The 14,024-nt window shown below is 37.1% G+C and overlaps 3 protein-coding genes across 5 annotated transcripts in view; 1 reads left to right on the forward strand and 2 right to left on the reverse strand.

Annotated features, from left to right (window-relative positions):
* MTIF2 (mitochondrial translational initiation factor 2) overlaps positions 1-4,574 on the reverse strand; it is a 28,949-nt gene extending 24,375 nt beyond the window's left edge. Inside the window, exons 1-2 of the mRNA XM_088149475.1 lie at positions 4,419-4,574; positions 2,827-2,913 (exon numbers count right to left, since the gene is read on the reverse strand). The gene's annotated coding sequence lies outside the window, so the exon portion shown is untranslated. The remainder of the gene's footprint in view (positions 1-2,826; positions 2,914-4,418) is intronic.
* An 84-nt stretch (positions 4,575-4,658) lies between these two features.
* LOC103053147 (prolyl-tRNA synthetase associated domain-containing protein 1-like) lies at positions 4,659-7,401 on the forward strand. Its single transcript, XM_007433421.4, has 2 exons — positions 4,659-4,790; positions 6,487-7,401. The coding sequence occupies exons 1-2, from the start codon at positions 4,689-4,691 to the stop codon at positions 6,922-6,924; spliced, it is 540 nt and encodes a 179-aa protein (XP_007433483.1). The 5' UTR covers positions 4,659-4,688; the 3' UTR covers positions 6,925-7,401.
* A 1,268-nt stretch (positions 7,402-8,669) lies between these two features.
* The window catches only part of CCDC88A (coiled-coil and HOOK domain protein 88A), a 100,978-nt gene continuing 95,623 nt past the window's right edge, over positions 8,670-14,024 (reverse strand). For 2 of the 3 annotated variants that reach the window (XM_007433420.3, XM_025169994.2), the window contains one exon: positions 12,841-14,022. In XM_007433420.3, coding sequence (XP_007433482.2) covers positions 13,958-14,022 — 65 coding nt within the window. In that variant the 3' untranslated portion in view covers positions 12,841-13,957. Of the gene's footprint in view, positions 14,023-14,024 lie in introns of all 3 variants that reach the window. The other variant, XM_025169993.2, reaches the window with a different exon arrangement.

Below are 14,024 nucleotides of genomic sequence, written 5' to 3' on the forward strand. Positions count from 1 at the left end.
AAAGAAAGAAAGAAAGAAGGGGTAGGGGAGGAATGAAATGGAATATCCAGGAAAAGGGCATGAACAGAATGGTTGTTTGGCTGAAACACAGAACAAATACACTTGATACTGATATATTTTCTTGTAGATCCAACTTGTATATGTTTAAGTGTGAAACATCTGGATATTACTTGCCATCAAAAAGAGACAGATATAGGCTTGCCACCAGTTCTTTATTTCAACCTGTCCAATGTTTGGTTAGAAATAGTTGCAACCAAGATAAGTGGGACTTATTTTCCTCTAAATTGTTGATACAGTAATGTATATTTATTCTAAAGGAAGTTTCACTGCAATACAAAGTTAAAATAATATCTCATCCTATTTATATCTAGTTAGAGATAAGCCCCAATTCAGTCAATGAGATATGCTTCCAAGTAAGTAAGAAAATATTTCAGCTCTGTTTGCTTTACCATTATATGGATCATTATTTTGGTAATTGGGCAGTGTTAGCAAATTTCAGTCATAAGATGAGATTCATGGGTAGATGATACTGTCTTCAGAAGGACAGAAGGTCCATACAGTGTAAGATTTGAAACTGACTCAAATCTGCAATGGAGCTAATGGGAATAAAAGGCCTGCCAGTGACAGTAACAGTATTAGCCCAAAAAATGATAATTTGAGAGGAAACTCTAATGGTATGGAATCACTGATACCATCAAGATTACTTTTTGAATGTACAACACTGAATTTAAGTCTTATTTCATTTTATTTTTTAAAAAATATCTAGGATCATCATTCAGAAGAGATCACAGAGTTTATGTATAAAATTGTAAAAACAAATGCAAAGTAATGACAATAACATTTATCATAAGAGCAAGGCATGTCTGATGGTGGAATACTCTGTATCCAGTACCAGCCAGTGATAAAAATTGGGAAGATGGATGTTCTGGGAGAAGAGCTGTGTTTGCTGATTTTACTGGGAAGATTTAAAGCTGTTTGGCTCTACAGACCTGCCAATATAAAAGTATAAGCTAGTATTAATCCTATGACAGTATTTGCATAGCCCACTAAATGACAAAGTAGCCAACCACAGGGTGGGCGTTGTGACAGAGATGGCACATCTTCTAGGTCCCATCAGATGATATTGTTTAATAGAATAGACCCAAAGCATGCACGCTCTGTTAGATCTAATGGGATGAGCAGAAACGATCAGAAATAGGTGATCCTTCAATCTGTTCCTGTGCCATGTATGGCTTTATAGGTGGTAACCTTGAATTGCATCTGGAAGTTGACTGGGAGACAATACAGCTTGCAAAGCAGTGCCATTATAAGGACATATTACAGTATGCCCATAACTACCTGCATTCTGGACCAGTTGTAGCTTCTGAGTGATCTTTAAGAACAGCCCCAGGTGGAACATTTGCAGTAATCCAAACAGGAGGTGACCAAGGCATGAGTAATCATAAGCAGGACCTCCCCTATCCAGGAATGGGCACAATTAGAACACAGGATGTATTTGTGCAAAGTCCTTCTCGAGCAGAAGCCAGGAGTCTAGGAGGATCCCCAAATGGCATACTAGTTCTCTCTTTGGAGTTTCTGAACAACTCATGAAGGTCTGGTTCACCACAATGGTTGGATTTACAGAATGCACTAAGCCAAAACAAATCAAACTATGTTATGGCTTATGTGATCCCAGTCATTAATTCATTTTTTCTGTCTAAACAGTATGTAGATGTAAATAAATTTTCGTACAACTAATGTTCTTCATTTGTCAGACTACAACCCTCATCATCTCTAGACAACATGGCTATTGGTTCCTTTATTTTGGCAATATTTATTATCTTGAAAAGGACCTTGCAGGATTAATTTTTCTTTCAAATTTTCTGTTTGATAGGGTTACTATTATATCTTACTTCACTTGCTATAACAATTTAAATGATTGGTTTATTTAATAAAACACACTACAAGCAGCTGTTGTCATTATCCAGTTCAAATGCAATTCATTTTATAGTCAGTGCCAAATAAGGGTGAATGCACAATTAAGACCATTCAGCTTAATATCTATCTTTCTTCAGAATGAATGCTAATTTATTCTGTTTACAGTTAAATACCCAAGATTAGAACATTTTGTTGCTCTTAGCAAACCCCTCCTGCTGCACACACAAAAAGCTAACAGCATTCTAAGAGGGTCTCAAAAGGGTTTTCTTATGCAAGCTTCATTTAAAGAATGGGAGCTGGATAAAATCATGAATTCGTTTTAACAGTACTTACACAAACCAACTTATTGTATCTTAGTTTATAATAGCAAACAAAATAAAAACCAAGCACTCAGTCATATCCATTTAAGTCTAAAATGCACTCTTAACTATGTTTATTCAGAAACGAATCTCAGTGTGTTTTGTGGGCTTCATAGTAAACACGTCTTGTATTTCAACTTCAGAATTTTTTTAAATGTTAAAATCACTTCCATGTATTTGGTTTGCTGTTTGGCTGGTTTATAATAAAATTAATTTAGGCTACAACCCTATTTATACTCACCAAGAAGTAAGTCTTACTGAACCAACTGGAAGTTATTTTAGAGAAAATACATATGCATTTAAAGTGTTGCTCCTGAATTCATAATATTGCTAAGCAAATATTAATAAGTCAAACTTGGTGATGATTAAGCTTCCAGTGTATTTGTTATTTTTTAAAAGACACTGTACACATTTCTGCACATGAAAAATAGAGTAGTCTGATTTTTAAAGTGCGTCATAACTAAAAATCTGCAGTGGTGCTACTTTGGCAATAAATACTAATGTGAAAACTAAATTATGAAAAAAAGGCTGAACTTCTAAGCTCACTTACCTGGGAGTAAGAAGTATTAAAATCAATGTAGCTTAGTTTTGAGTAGATATTCCTAAGATTGTATTATAAGTTGTTTTCATCTGAAGCCTGAATACAAGATAGATGCAATTTTAAATATTATTCAAATATATGCTTATACTGAAATACTGTAGTACAAAGAAACAGCAAAGGAAACTCCACATGAAACCTGGAGTTTGAGTTATTTATTCTGTTTTAAAATTAGACTTCCCATTTAGAGTAAGAGAAGATCCCTGGTTTTTATTTTCACAACACTTTTAATGTGTGGTTAACTATATACATAAAATCATAAACTAAACGGATGGACTGTATTTGCACAACTCACTTGGTTAAAAATGTAACTGTCAAGATGGTGCCTTGGTGGGACTTGAGCCCATTCCTTTGGAATGATTTATACATATTCAGGTAATAATGAAAGTTAATAGAAAAGGTCATTTTGAAAAGAGAGATGTGGCACTGTGTATTGTCTTCCTTATGCATTGGACTACAATTCTCATGAACCCCAGCAAACATTACCAGTAGCATTTTACTCTGGAGAAACAAAGACTGAATAGAAATTTCCTTCCAAATCATCGACTGGATTCATACATATTTCTGAACCAGAGCTCTCAAACTGAACTCATAATTAGTGCTGCATGGGGACAAGTTCATTAACCTGAGGGCCTCAAAATTGAAACTTTTTTCACATTGACACAAGCGTTACTTGTGAGTCAAAAATGAATCTGAGTATGATGATATGCCATTAAACAAATGTGTTAAATAAGCTTCACAGTGAAACATTACCACAAACCAGCAATTTTACTTTGGCCACTTGGTTGCTAGAGTTTTACATTAACTGGAACCACCAGTATTGGTTTTATTACTGGATATATAATATTTTTGCAAGATATATTTAGGATGATACCGGGTAGAGTCCGCAGGGCCTACAAAATATTGCAGCTGCAGAAAAGTACTCGGAAGGCTGCATGTGGCCCACCAGCCATCAGTTTGAGAGGCCCACTCTAAACCAGACTGTCATGGGCTAGCTTTGGTGTAAGCATTGTTCAGCACTCATGGTTAAACAAACTATGGCTGTTTGTGCAGCATGTGAATGCAGTATTTTAAAATCAGCCTTCCCCAGTGTGATTTCTTTGAGATGTGTTTAAAAAGAAGTAGCTTCCCTTAAGACCAGTCGGACTTCCAGTAACTACATGGTCACAACTTTGAAATGCCTAGTCAGCCTGAGCAATGGTAGGGTTAGCTGGGAATCATAGAAGTTGGATGCCAAGGACACTAATCAGGGAAGGCTAATTTAAATAAAAAACAAAACAGACACAAGATAAAACTACCCCCAGGGTTCCAATTCCTATATGCTTCCTGGGAAATTGTGGAGTTCCAGTAAAGTCACTGGGGATTTATTTTTAAGTAAATACCATTGTTGCCTACAATACAAAATCATTCCCAGAGTACAGGTAGTCCCACTCCACTCCAGGTCAAACTGCTAGTAACATCATACAAACAATCCACATAGTGATTTTGGCAAAACATGGAATACTTTTTTCCAGAATGTTTTTCAACTTCGCTGCCTAACTTACATCCCTGGGATCTCCTGGTGGTCTTCCATAGATTCAGCTTTTTAAAAGCAGACAAGGTCAGCCAGGTGGTGCCATCCAGCTGGAGAACGCAAACAGGTAGAGCCGTAAAACCAGAACCAAGAGTCCTGACGCCTTCCGCTTCCTGCCTTTCTGATGCAAGTGGCCGCGCCAGGGCAGGAAGGAAGCTGTCGTTGCTCGAGATGAGAAGCGGCGTCTCCGCCTTCTGCTCTGCCTGCCCGAAAGACCTGCGGCAAGTGGGGAGAGGCCGCAATGGCCGGACGGCCGCCGCCGCCAGTGGGGGGGCTTCGAGAGGCGCTGGAGGTTCACTTGCAGGGCCTGAGCATCCAAGCGCTCAGCGTGGATCACCCCGAAGTGAGTAGAGAAGCCACGGAACGGGGCGTTGGTGGGAGCAGTGGCCAGTAGAGAAGCCGCATGTGGGACGTGGCTAATCAATCCTTTTCTAACACTCCTTTTTTCCAAAGACGAGGGTTAGTTTACTGCGGAGTCGATGCATGCGAAATAAGCCCAGTTGAGTTCATGGAACTTACTCCAAAGTAAGTTCGTATAAAGTTGCAGTCTTGGTAGTTGTATCTGCCCAACACTAGGCATAGAGATGGCTGCTAGATGGCAGCAAAGTGATACAGAAAACATTCGGAGTTTTAAGCCCAGGCATGGAAGGCCTGCACAACGTGTTAAGTTATAAACTGTGGTTAACAAGCTGCCATGGCTGTGTCACTGATCATGCTGTCCCAAAGCACAGTTAAGGTGGTTTAAGATGGTGATCTAATCAAAGCTACACACGAAGACATAATATGGCTTGCTTGTGGTTTGTAAACCATGGTCTGTGTAATATGGCCATTCTAAGGAATTGAGGGACTTTAACCATGATGTCAGTTGATTGCCCAAATAAATGAAATGTATTCATTTTCGATGTTCAGTTTAAGTATTTGTTAACGTTACAATAATTAAAACTATAAATAGGCTAATTTAAAAAACCAGTGTTAAGAAAAGTATTATTTTGAATATGCTTAGAGGCTTCCTGATTTCCTTTGAATGGCTGCCACTCATTTGTGTAATGTTGAACTATGTCAAGGATTTGAGGATATTAACAGGAGCAGGAGAAAGGATTTTAACTTTTAAAAAACAAAACAATTTATGTACGTATGTAAGTCAATCTGATTATCCTGCTGAAAACCACCCCTTTGTTGTTCATCAATTTGCTGCCAAATTTCAACAACATAATCTTTAGGAGTGAAAAGAAAGGTTCAAGAATTGCTTATTCTGGTCTACATAATTAGAATTTTTATGGATTTCTTAAGTAGTACCAAATTGGAATGTGCAAGATTGTTGCATTGTTCCTGTTCATTTCCCTGGGCCTTATACAGTGGTACCTTGGGTTACAAACGCCTCTGCTTACGAACTTTTCTGGTTGCGACCAGCTCCGGCCGCAAAAATTTACCTCGGTTTGCGAACCCGTACCTCGGGGTACGAACTGGATTCGCGGCCATTTTTCTGCCCGTGCCACGTGGTCCGCGGCCATTTTTCCGCCCTGCTGCGCAGTCCGTGGCCATTTTCCACCCGTGCCATGTGGTCCGCGCCCGTTTTTCCACCCTGCCGCGCGGCCGTTTTTCTGCCCGTGCCACGTGGTCCACGGCCGTTTTCCCACCCTGCCGCGTGGTCCACGGCCGTTTTCCCACCCTGCCGCGTGGTCCACGGCCATTTTTCTGCCCGTGCCACGTGGTCCGCGGCCGTTTTTCCGCCCTGCCACACAGTCCGCGGCCGTTTTTCCGCCCTGCCGCGTGGTCTGCGGCCGTTTTTCCGCCCTTGACGTGTGGTCCGTGGACGCTGGAACGGATTAACGGTAATTACATTGAACCTTATGGGAAAATTTGCTTCGGGTTGCGAACAAATCGGGTTGTGACCAGAGTCACGGACCGGATTAAATTCGTAACCCGAGGTACCACTGTAGAGGGGAAATTCTGCAAACCGCAGTTTAAATACAATTTAAAAACAGGTAGCAGCCAACACATTTAAGGAAGAGTCACACTTTTTCAATTGTCTCTTCTAGGTATTCACAGTTGAAGAAATGATGCCATATGTACAACACTTAAAAGGAGCTCACAGCAAAAACCTTTTCCTTAAAGATAAGAAGAAAAAAGGCCTTTGGCTGGTGACAGTTCTGCATGATCGACAGATCAATTTAAACGATTTGGCAAAGAAACTGGGTGTTGGAAGTGGGAACCTGCGCTTTGCTGATGAAGCAGCCATGTTGGACACCCTGAAAGTTGGCCAGGGATGTGCAACCCCCTTAGCTCTTTTCTGTGATGAGGGAAAAGTGAACTTTGTTTTGGATGCTGGCTTTCTGGAAGGAGGTCATGATAGGCTTTATTTTCACCCAATGACCAATGCAGCAACTATGGGACTACACCCGGATGACTTCCTAAAATTTCTGAAGTCCACAGGACATGAACCTATAATTGTGCATTTTGATGAAAACAGCCAGTAGCTTTATAACCCAACAGAGTATCTTTTGGAACTTGCATTAGCACACACAATATCCTGCATTCAGAAAGGTTGCAAACATCTGCTATACAGTTCATCTTTCAAGTGAGCAGAAAGATTATAAAAAGCAAGTAATAGAAAAAAAAGTCACTAAATTATTGGTAAGGGAAGGTGTGTGCAATATTTTGGTGGCCAAGAGCCATGCTGATCATTGGGGGGAAATTATGGGCTATGAGGAGGGTGTTGCCCAACATATGTTTGTAAGACAAGATTTTGGAGGAGAATTGGATTTTAATTGTGATTCATTTCCCATTTTAAAATGGCAGGAAACTGCATCATCAGTTTTCATCTTCATGGCCACAAACAGGTAACTTGAGAGCTGCATGTTGCCTAACCCAGGTTAGGAGCAAGATCACTTACATTTTATCTGTATTGGAACTGGTTTCAGGGACATACTGTGCTAATAAATCAGTTGATTAAATACATCTGATTATATCTGATTCATGGGTGTTGGGAATGCCAGTGTTTTAATCCTCATTAGAACCTTAGCCAAGCACAAAAGCTTTTATGTGAAACCAAAAAGAAACATGTATTCCAGAAGTTCTACGAGCCATGGTTGGCAGAAAGAAAACCATGTCACCTCATCTCTTCCCTTAGCTGCATATTCCACTGGCCCACCTGATCTTCTCAATACCTTCCCTTGGCTGTCATTGCCATCTTGGCTTTTTCCCACTCTTATCCTCTCCCCCAGTGCTGCTTGGAGCCATATTCCAGTTGATATTCAGAACAAAATAGTTCCATGTCATTCTGTATCTGGAACACAAAAATGCAAGTTTGGTTCAGACATGAGCTATCCACATTTCTATTAAAAGTTCTCCTCTATATTGTTGTTTTTTATTTTTAAATTATGCAACATTGATATCAATTCTTAGTGACATCATAGACAGACCTTGTTCAGGATGATTGGTTCCCAACCTGGCCCTTCAGGGTTTTCAACAATATGGCCATTGCTGCTGTAATTATGCCCATCCCCCTTGCTGATCATCCTTTTCTTCTCTTTCCTTCCATCTTTCCCAGAATTATAGATTTCTCCAGAGAGCTAGATATTTGCATAATGTATCCAAATCAGGTGGTATTAGCAGCTAACAATCCTTTGAGTTGTTTGGTGCAGGTTTATTTTCAGTTACCAAAATGAATTTAGATAATCAAATAAGATACTTTCTTTGTAACTCTTATGTGGACCAAGCAGTAGAGGAACAAGAACTCTGAGTGTCCTAGAACATGTCATGCTATATAACTGGAGACAGGCTTTAATGTTTTTCAAATTTTATAAAGCTCTAGAATAAGTGTAACACGAAAGTTAGGCAGGAAAGCAAGCAGGCAAACAAACACACAAAGACAAGCCCCAACTTGGTTTTGCCAATGAGCTTGGGGATCCTGTGATAGAGTGCAGCCTGTTAGATGACTGTATGATAGTTAACTGGTAGCACTCTTCTATGCTTGGATGCCATTCTGTCTCTTGTTTTTTAGCTTTTTAAAAAATGTTAAATTGTGGTTTTTATGTACTTTGTACATATGCACACCATCCAAAATCACTATGTGAGATGGGTGGCTATACAAATGTGATAAATAAGATAAATAAACCTAAACCTAACACTCTTCCCCAAAACCTGAACAAAAGAGAAAAGACCCCAGCCCTGATCATGTGTGATGTGGCCCCACCTACTTTGTGTCATCACTCCATTGTGGCTCTCACCCCTCCAAAAGGGTCAAGTGTGTTCCTCAAAAGATCCTATAAACACACCAAAAATTGTAATACATTTTTTCCAATACAGAGTTTTAGGAAAACTCATAAAACTCTATATATGCAAAGTGATTTTTCTTCTAGAGGACCAAACAAGGATCTTTCAAAATAAGAGAAAGTTGACAGGTTATTTTGTTTCAAATTTTAATAACATAAGTAGTGTACAATGGCAAACATTACAAAACTCCTTAATAGGTATAAGAAAAGGAAGTTACAACTTCAAATAACAGTTTCTGTATAACAGTGTTTAATTTGTGTCACAGCCATGTGCTGTTTCTCCTTTTAAGGCAGTTCCATTCTGAACAATGTTTGAGCTATACACAATACAATAAAGTTTACAGAGAACTTACATTGGCCCCATGCTGGAGCTGTGCCATCTCTCAAAATACAAAACATTTTAAGAAATAATGCATTCTGGAAAGAATGATTGTAGCCTTAGCAATCAGCAGCAACAGAGTGGGAATATTTTCATTGTATTATAGCAAATTTGCAACTTTTACTTTGCAACTGCTGAACACTCATGTACAAAGAAAAAGCCCTTGCATTTAGTCCTAAAGGTGATGGGATTTCAAAGTGACACATTATTTCTGACACTGTTACAGATTTCTATATTTTTAAAAAGTGTTTTTATTAACCATGTTAACTAAAATTGGGACAAAGAACTATGGCATACATTTTAACTTTCTTTAGATTAAGAACCTGTGAAATCTAGACAGATCAGGAAAGCCAGTTATATTCTTCAAATGTGCCCTGGAAAGGAAAGCTAAAAACAAGGCTTTGGTTTTCCTGTAGAATACCTGTATCAAGGCTCTTTTCTCCTAAGTTATCAACAGAAAATCATCTGGCTTTTCACAAAATACATCTGTTAAGAAGAGCTATAAAAACAAATTACATATAGCTTACAAGTCTCATACTCCCTGTCCAGAAATATCAGAGGCTTCATTAAAGAAGATGGTAGTTTCAGTTTTAGCAAGGGATTATGTTAAAATATACATATATAACCTTGTAATGCTAAACCAAACCTACTGCCAAAATCAAATCATGAAAAAGACATAATCTATTACTAATTTTTCCTAGGCAAGCCTTGCATGAATAATATTATGCTCTTGATCATCTTCATTACACCAGAGAAGTGTCACTTGTGTTACTTAAAATTGTCTGTAGAAAAACAATGTGTCTCTACTTAAATCCAAATCCAAATATGAATCAAATACAAAACTGAAAAATCAAGAAAATAGGTGCAGTCAGAAATAAATGCTTGAAAGGTAGACGATTGTTCCCCAAAGCTGCAAACACTCTGAAGGTAATTCATACAAAACATATTTGTAGGGCTACTTAGTAACTATTCAGATGTACTGCCAAGATTAGAACCATCACTCTGCCCAATGTTAAGATGAGTTTTCAGGTTCCCACATCTCCACATCTGCAGGTAACAACATTGGTGACCCAAGAAAGAATAGCACAACTGAAGAGGCCCCAACATTAGAGTGCTCTTTACAAAGAGGGTTGCATACAAATCTTTTCAGTGCCAGCTTTTTATTCATCTAAGCTAGATTTAACCTGATTTAGTACAACTGCTTTGGTATTTTCATGGTACTGGTATTGAAAATTGTCAAATGCTCATTAGGTGCATCTCCTTCATTAGGTTCCTGATTGTTAATTAATTTTAGCATCAATATGAATTTGTCTTTTGTATTTTTCAAAAAAATGTTAGCTGCCTTAACTTACTTGAGAAGGCAGAGTATAAATCAAAAATATAATAAATAATAATGATGAAAGTCAATTTGAGAACCTCTGGATAGACATTTCATCAATAAATAAAAATGAAAGTATCTCATATTGCTGTGCACAGTGTAAAATAGCCACTGTACATGATCATGTGAGTTGGCTCTTGGCCATCTGAGTTTTCAATTCTTCATCATGACAGAATAGAACCTATCCAAGTTAAGTGTAATGTCATTCTTACCTAGATAGACAATGCTACCTGGGAGGCTTATACTTTAGGATTTATTTGTTCAAATTACTTTTTCTATTCAGTAAGTTGGAACTGTCTGAAAGACTTTCTGCCCTGTATTTCCAAAGAACTCTTCTGAGAAATGAAGGTGGTCACAAGCTCATCTACTCTGGCCTTTATGTTCATCCTTCTATGATTGTTTATCAATTTTCAGGTCCTTCAGTGTGCCCAATATTTATACACGCATGATCAATTTTAGTGATTTTATTTTCTTCTCATTGAAGATGTTGTACAGTATAGGGATGTTTATATAGAATCTTCCCTCCATACGGCCAAGCTGGATTCACATTTAATACTAAAACATGAAAAGTATTGTACTGATAGATATTAGCTAACTTGGATAATGAGATGCTACCATAGACTAAATTAAACAATACAGATTGTTCTAGAATTTTCATATGCCTAAGGTAAGTTTTTTCCCCACATTAAAATTGGGGAGAGCCTATCATACACTATAAATTTTATGGCTGTAATTTTGCAACATACTAACCCATTTCATTGAATTAACCCAACTGTCCGGGTGTGTACGGTGTAATGAACTAACTACATTGGCTGGATGTGCACAAGACCGAATCACCTATTACACATCTATACTTTACCTTTGTGGGTTGTGTGAACCCAATCTTTCATTTAATTGTTTTCTGTCAAAGCCAGATTAGGAATGGATAATGGCTTGATTTGTTATATTGGTCAGGAATAAACCTACTCAGGCACAACTGTTACAAGATTATACATTGTATTGCTCTCAATGTATTTCTAGTTGTTTTATCTGACCCCTGTAGCTCTGTAGTTGCTATTCATTTGGCACAGAAAAGAGTAGAATTTATTGTTACCTAATAGAAATAACACTGATTGTCAGCAAAATCCTGGGGAGTATAATAATGTTTCCCTTTTTTTAAAAAATATACAATGTATAGGTAGTAGGCCCAATTCAAACAAGATATTGCAATTCTAGTTGTGACTAATTTGGCTGAGATACAAATAATGGGATTAAAGATACACATACATTAACAAGATTAAATAAAACATATAAGGTTAAATATGATACATATCATGGAAATATTAATAATTTAGTGGCTTGTAAGAAAATAAACTTTGAAATTTAATAGAAACCAGAAACCCTTGTACATCTGCAAAGATTAACCAAATCTAATTTCCTGTATTGTTTGCATATAAATATTAAGAAAGTATCAACTATTTTAATCAGCCTTAATGCATATTATAAGAAATAAAAATAGGACAACATTAGTAAGTAATTAAAAACAGCTTGAAAAATGTTTATGATGATCTTTCCCTATAAACACTTTCAAAGCCATTATTTATCTCAAAATATCAAATTAAAAATATACATTAAATATTTAATATAAGTTTATTCTGGATGGTATCTGTTGAAAACAAAATTGATTTAATTCAATTTCAAAATTTCAGAAATAGTTTTTTTATCATCTTTTTGTTGTCCCCTCCCCCAATGGCTGTATTTCTGTGGTAAAGAAAGTACATGGAAAAGATTGATTAATCTGAGAGTGGATTAAAATATTATGTTTTGAAGTACCTAACTGAATTATTCTTGCCATATACATCAAAATAATCAGCATTCTTGTTTTCCTAAGAGTAACATCATGCACACCAATAAGACTGAAATGACAAGATACTTGTGGAGGTCTTTTTCCTACCTGTATTTACAACAAATTCCACAATTTACAATAGACTTTCCTCATTTCAGATTTACAGAACTAAATGCTAAACAGAGCAGAAGTAATAAGCAACTGATTACTATGTTCATAAAGGAACAAGAACATAGTAATTGTGTTCCTGAAGTAATTCTTGAGACTGCACAACCCTTGGTCCTCAGAGAGATGAAAATTCTCCTTTACTCAGAGATCATAACAGTGCAATGTGCAATATAGTCTGTCTTTTTTAAAAAATCAGCAGCAGCTGCTGGTACAGTTCCTTGATTCAAGGAAATAAGATGTGCATTTCTTGACTGCTCTATTCATGAAGGACTGTAAAAACTTTGAACATTTTTTTAAAGCATGACTCCTATAGCCGGACACCTTGTTACTTCAGAAATAAAGGCTTCATAATTGAGATACTGAAGGACACTTTTCTCTCTGTGTTCAATTAAAAAGCAGAAAGAGAAGAAGATAAAATGTAAGAAAAGCTTAGCTATAGAAGAGATCTAAAAAGTAGTTACTAGAAGAACTAACAAGATGCAATAGAAGCAGTTTAAGCAGCAACAAGAAGAAATGGAAAAATGTATATAGCAAATACTATATAGCACCATCTTCTGGTTGTAAGAAACTACAAAGATTATATTGGGTTAAATTATAGAAGTGATTCCTACTGTGTTGAATCTGATGTTCTCTATATAGGATTGCAGCCTAAGCCATTTGATTTTCTTTGCTTATACATGCATCATATACAGAGCTGAACATAAGCTACAACTCTGTCTAAAAGTGAAAAAAGTCAGTAAGGAGAAATACTGGAAGGACGTTTCTAGTCCTTAGAACAGCAGAGATATACTGAAAATACGTTTTTTTACGAACCGTAACAAGAAATGGTCCATGTATTCCTATCATCTTTTACATAGTAAGAACAGAATTATGCAAAATAATAAAAATAGCAGGCACTTCAACTAAGAGGCATTCTGCTTACATAATACAAACTATAGTATCCTGCTGTTCTTGGCACAGAATCTGAGTTGCCCTGATCATACGTTGCTATCTCTCACTGAAATGTAATGGGTACCCAAGTATTTAGATAAAATACAGTATCATCAAAGGGACACTCAGATTAGCTGGTTCTTCAGACACAACAATAAACATGAGCCCTGCTTCAAAAAGACTATATCAATACAATACAGAAAACACAAACAACAATAAATCAATATTCAGATAATGATTTGGTACTATATATACACTGATAGAATTTTGGAGAAATATTTTAGTTTTTAACAGGGAAAAGAAGATAAATTTAAGAGTGGATATTCCTTGCCTGGCAGATAAAATTAAATGTGCTGCTCTCATTTGGCTTGAGCAATAGGCAAGATAGCAATCTACTTAGTCCAGCACTACTGACAATTGTTAATGCAGTGTGCATGTGTTCTTATTTGTTAATATTAATTTCTTCCCCTCCTCTGTAAATGAAAATGATCTCATTTACATGTTGGGCAAAAAACTCACCACTTGGCCCACATCTCATGTTGTAGGGGCAATTGAATTAGGAGCTTTCTTGCTCCCTACAACTGCTTTTTGAATTTCTTTTTTCTGGTTTTGCTTCCACATCT

The sequence above is a fragment of the Python bivittatus genome, unplaced genomic scaffold (genome assembly GCF_059951505.1).
Source record: "Python bivittatus isolate LINGU-HERP-01145 unplaced genomic scaffold, Pbiv_v1 ctg000020_np1212, whole genome shotgun sequence".
NCBI lineage: Eukaryota > Metazoa > Chordata > Lepidosauria > Squamata > Pythonidae > Python > Python bivittatus.

What these genes read in the sequence shown, in the direction of transcription:
- LOC103053147 (XM_007433421.4), top strand. Translation starts at nt 4,689, where the DNA reads ATGGCCGGACGGCCGCCGCCGCCAGTGGGGGGGCTTCGAGAGGCGCTG. An exon ending in TCAGCGTGGATCACCCCGAA is followed by an intron (nt 4,791 to 6,486) that starts GTGAGTAGAGAA and finishes TGTCTCTTCTAG; the next exon opens with GTATTCACAGTTGAAGAAAT.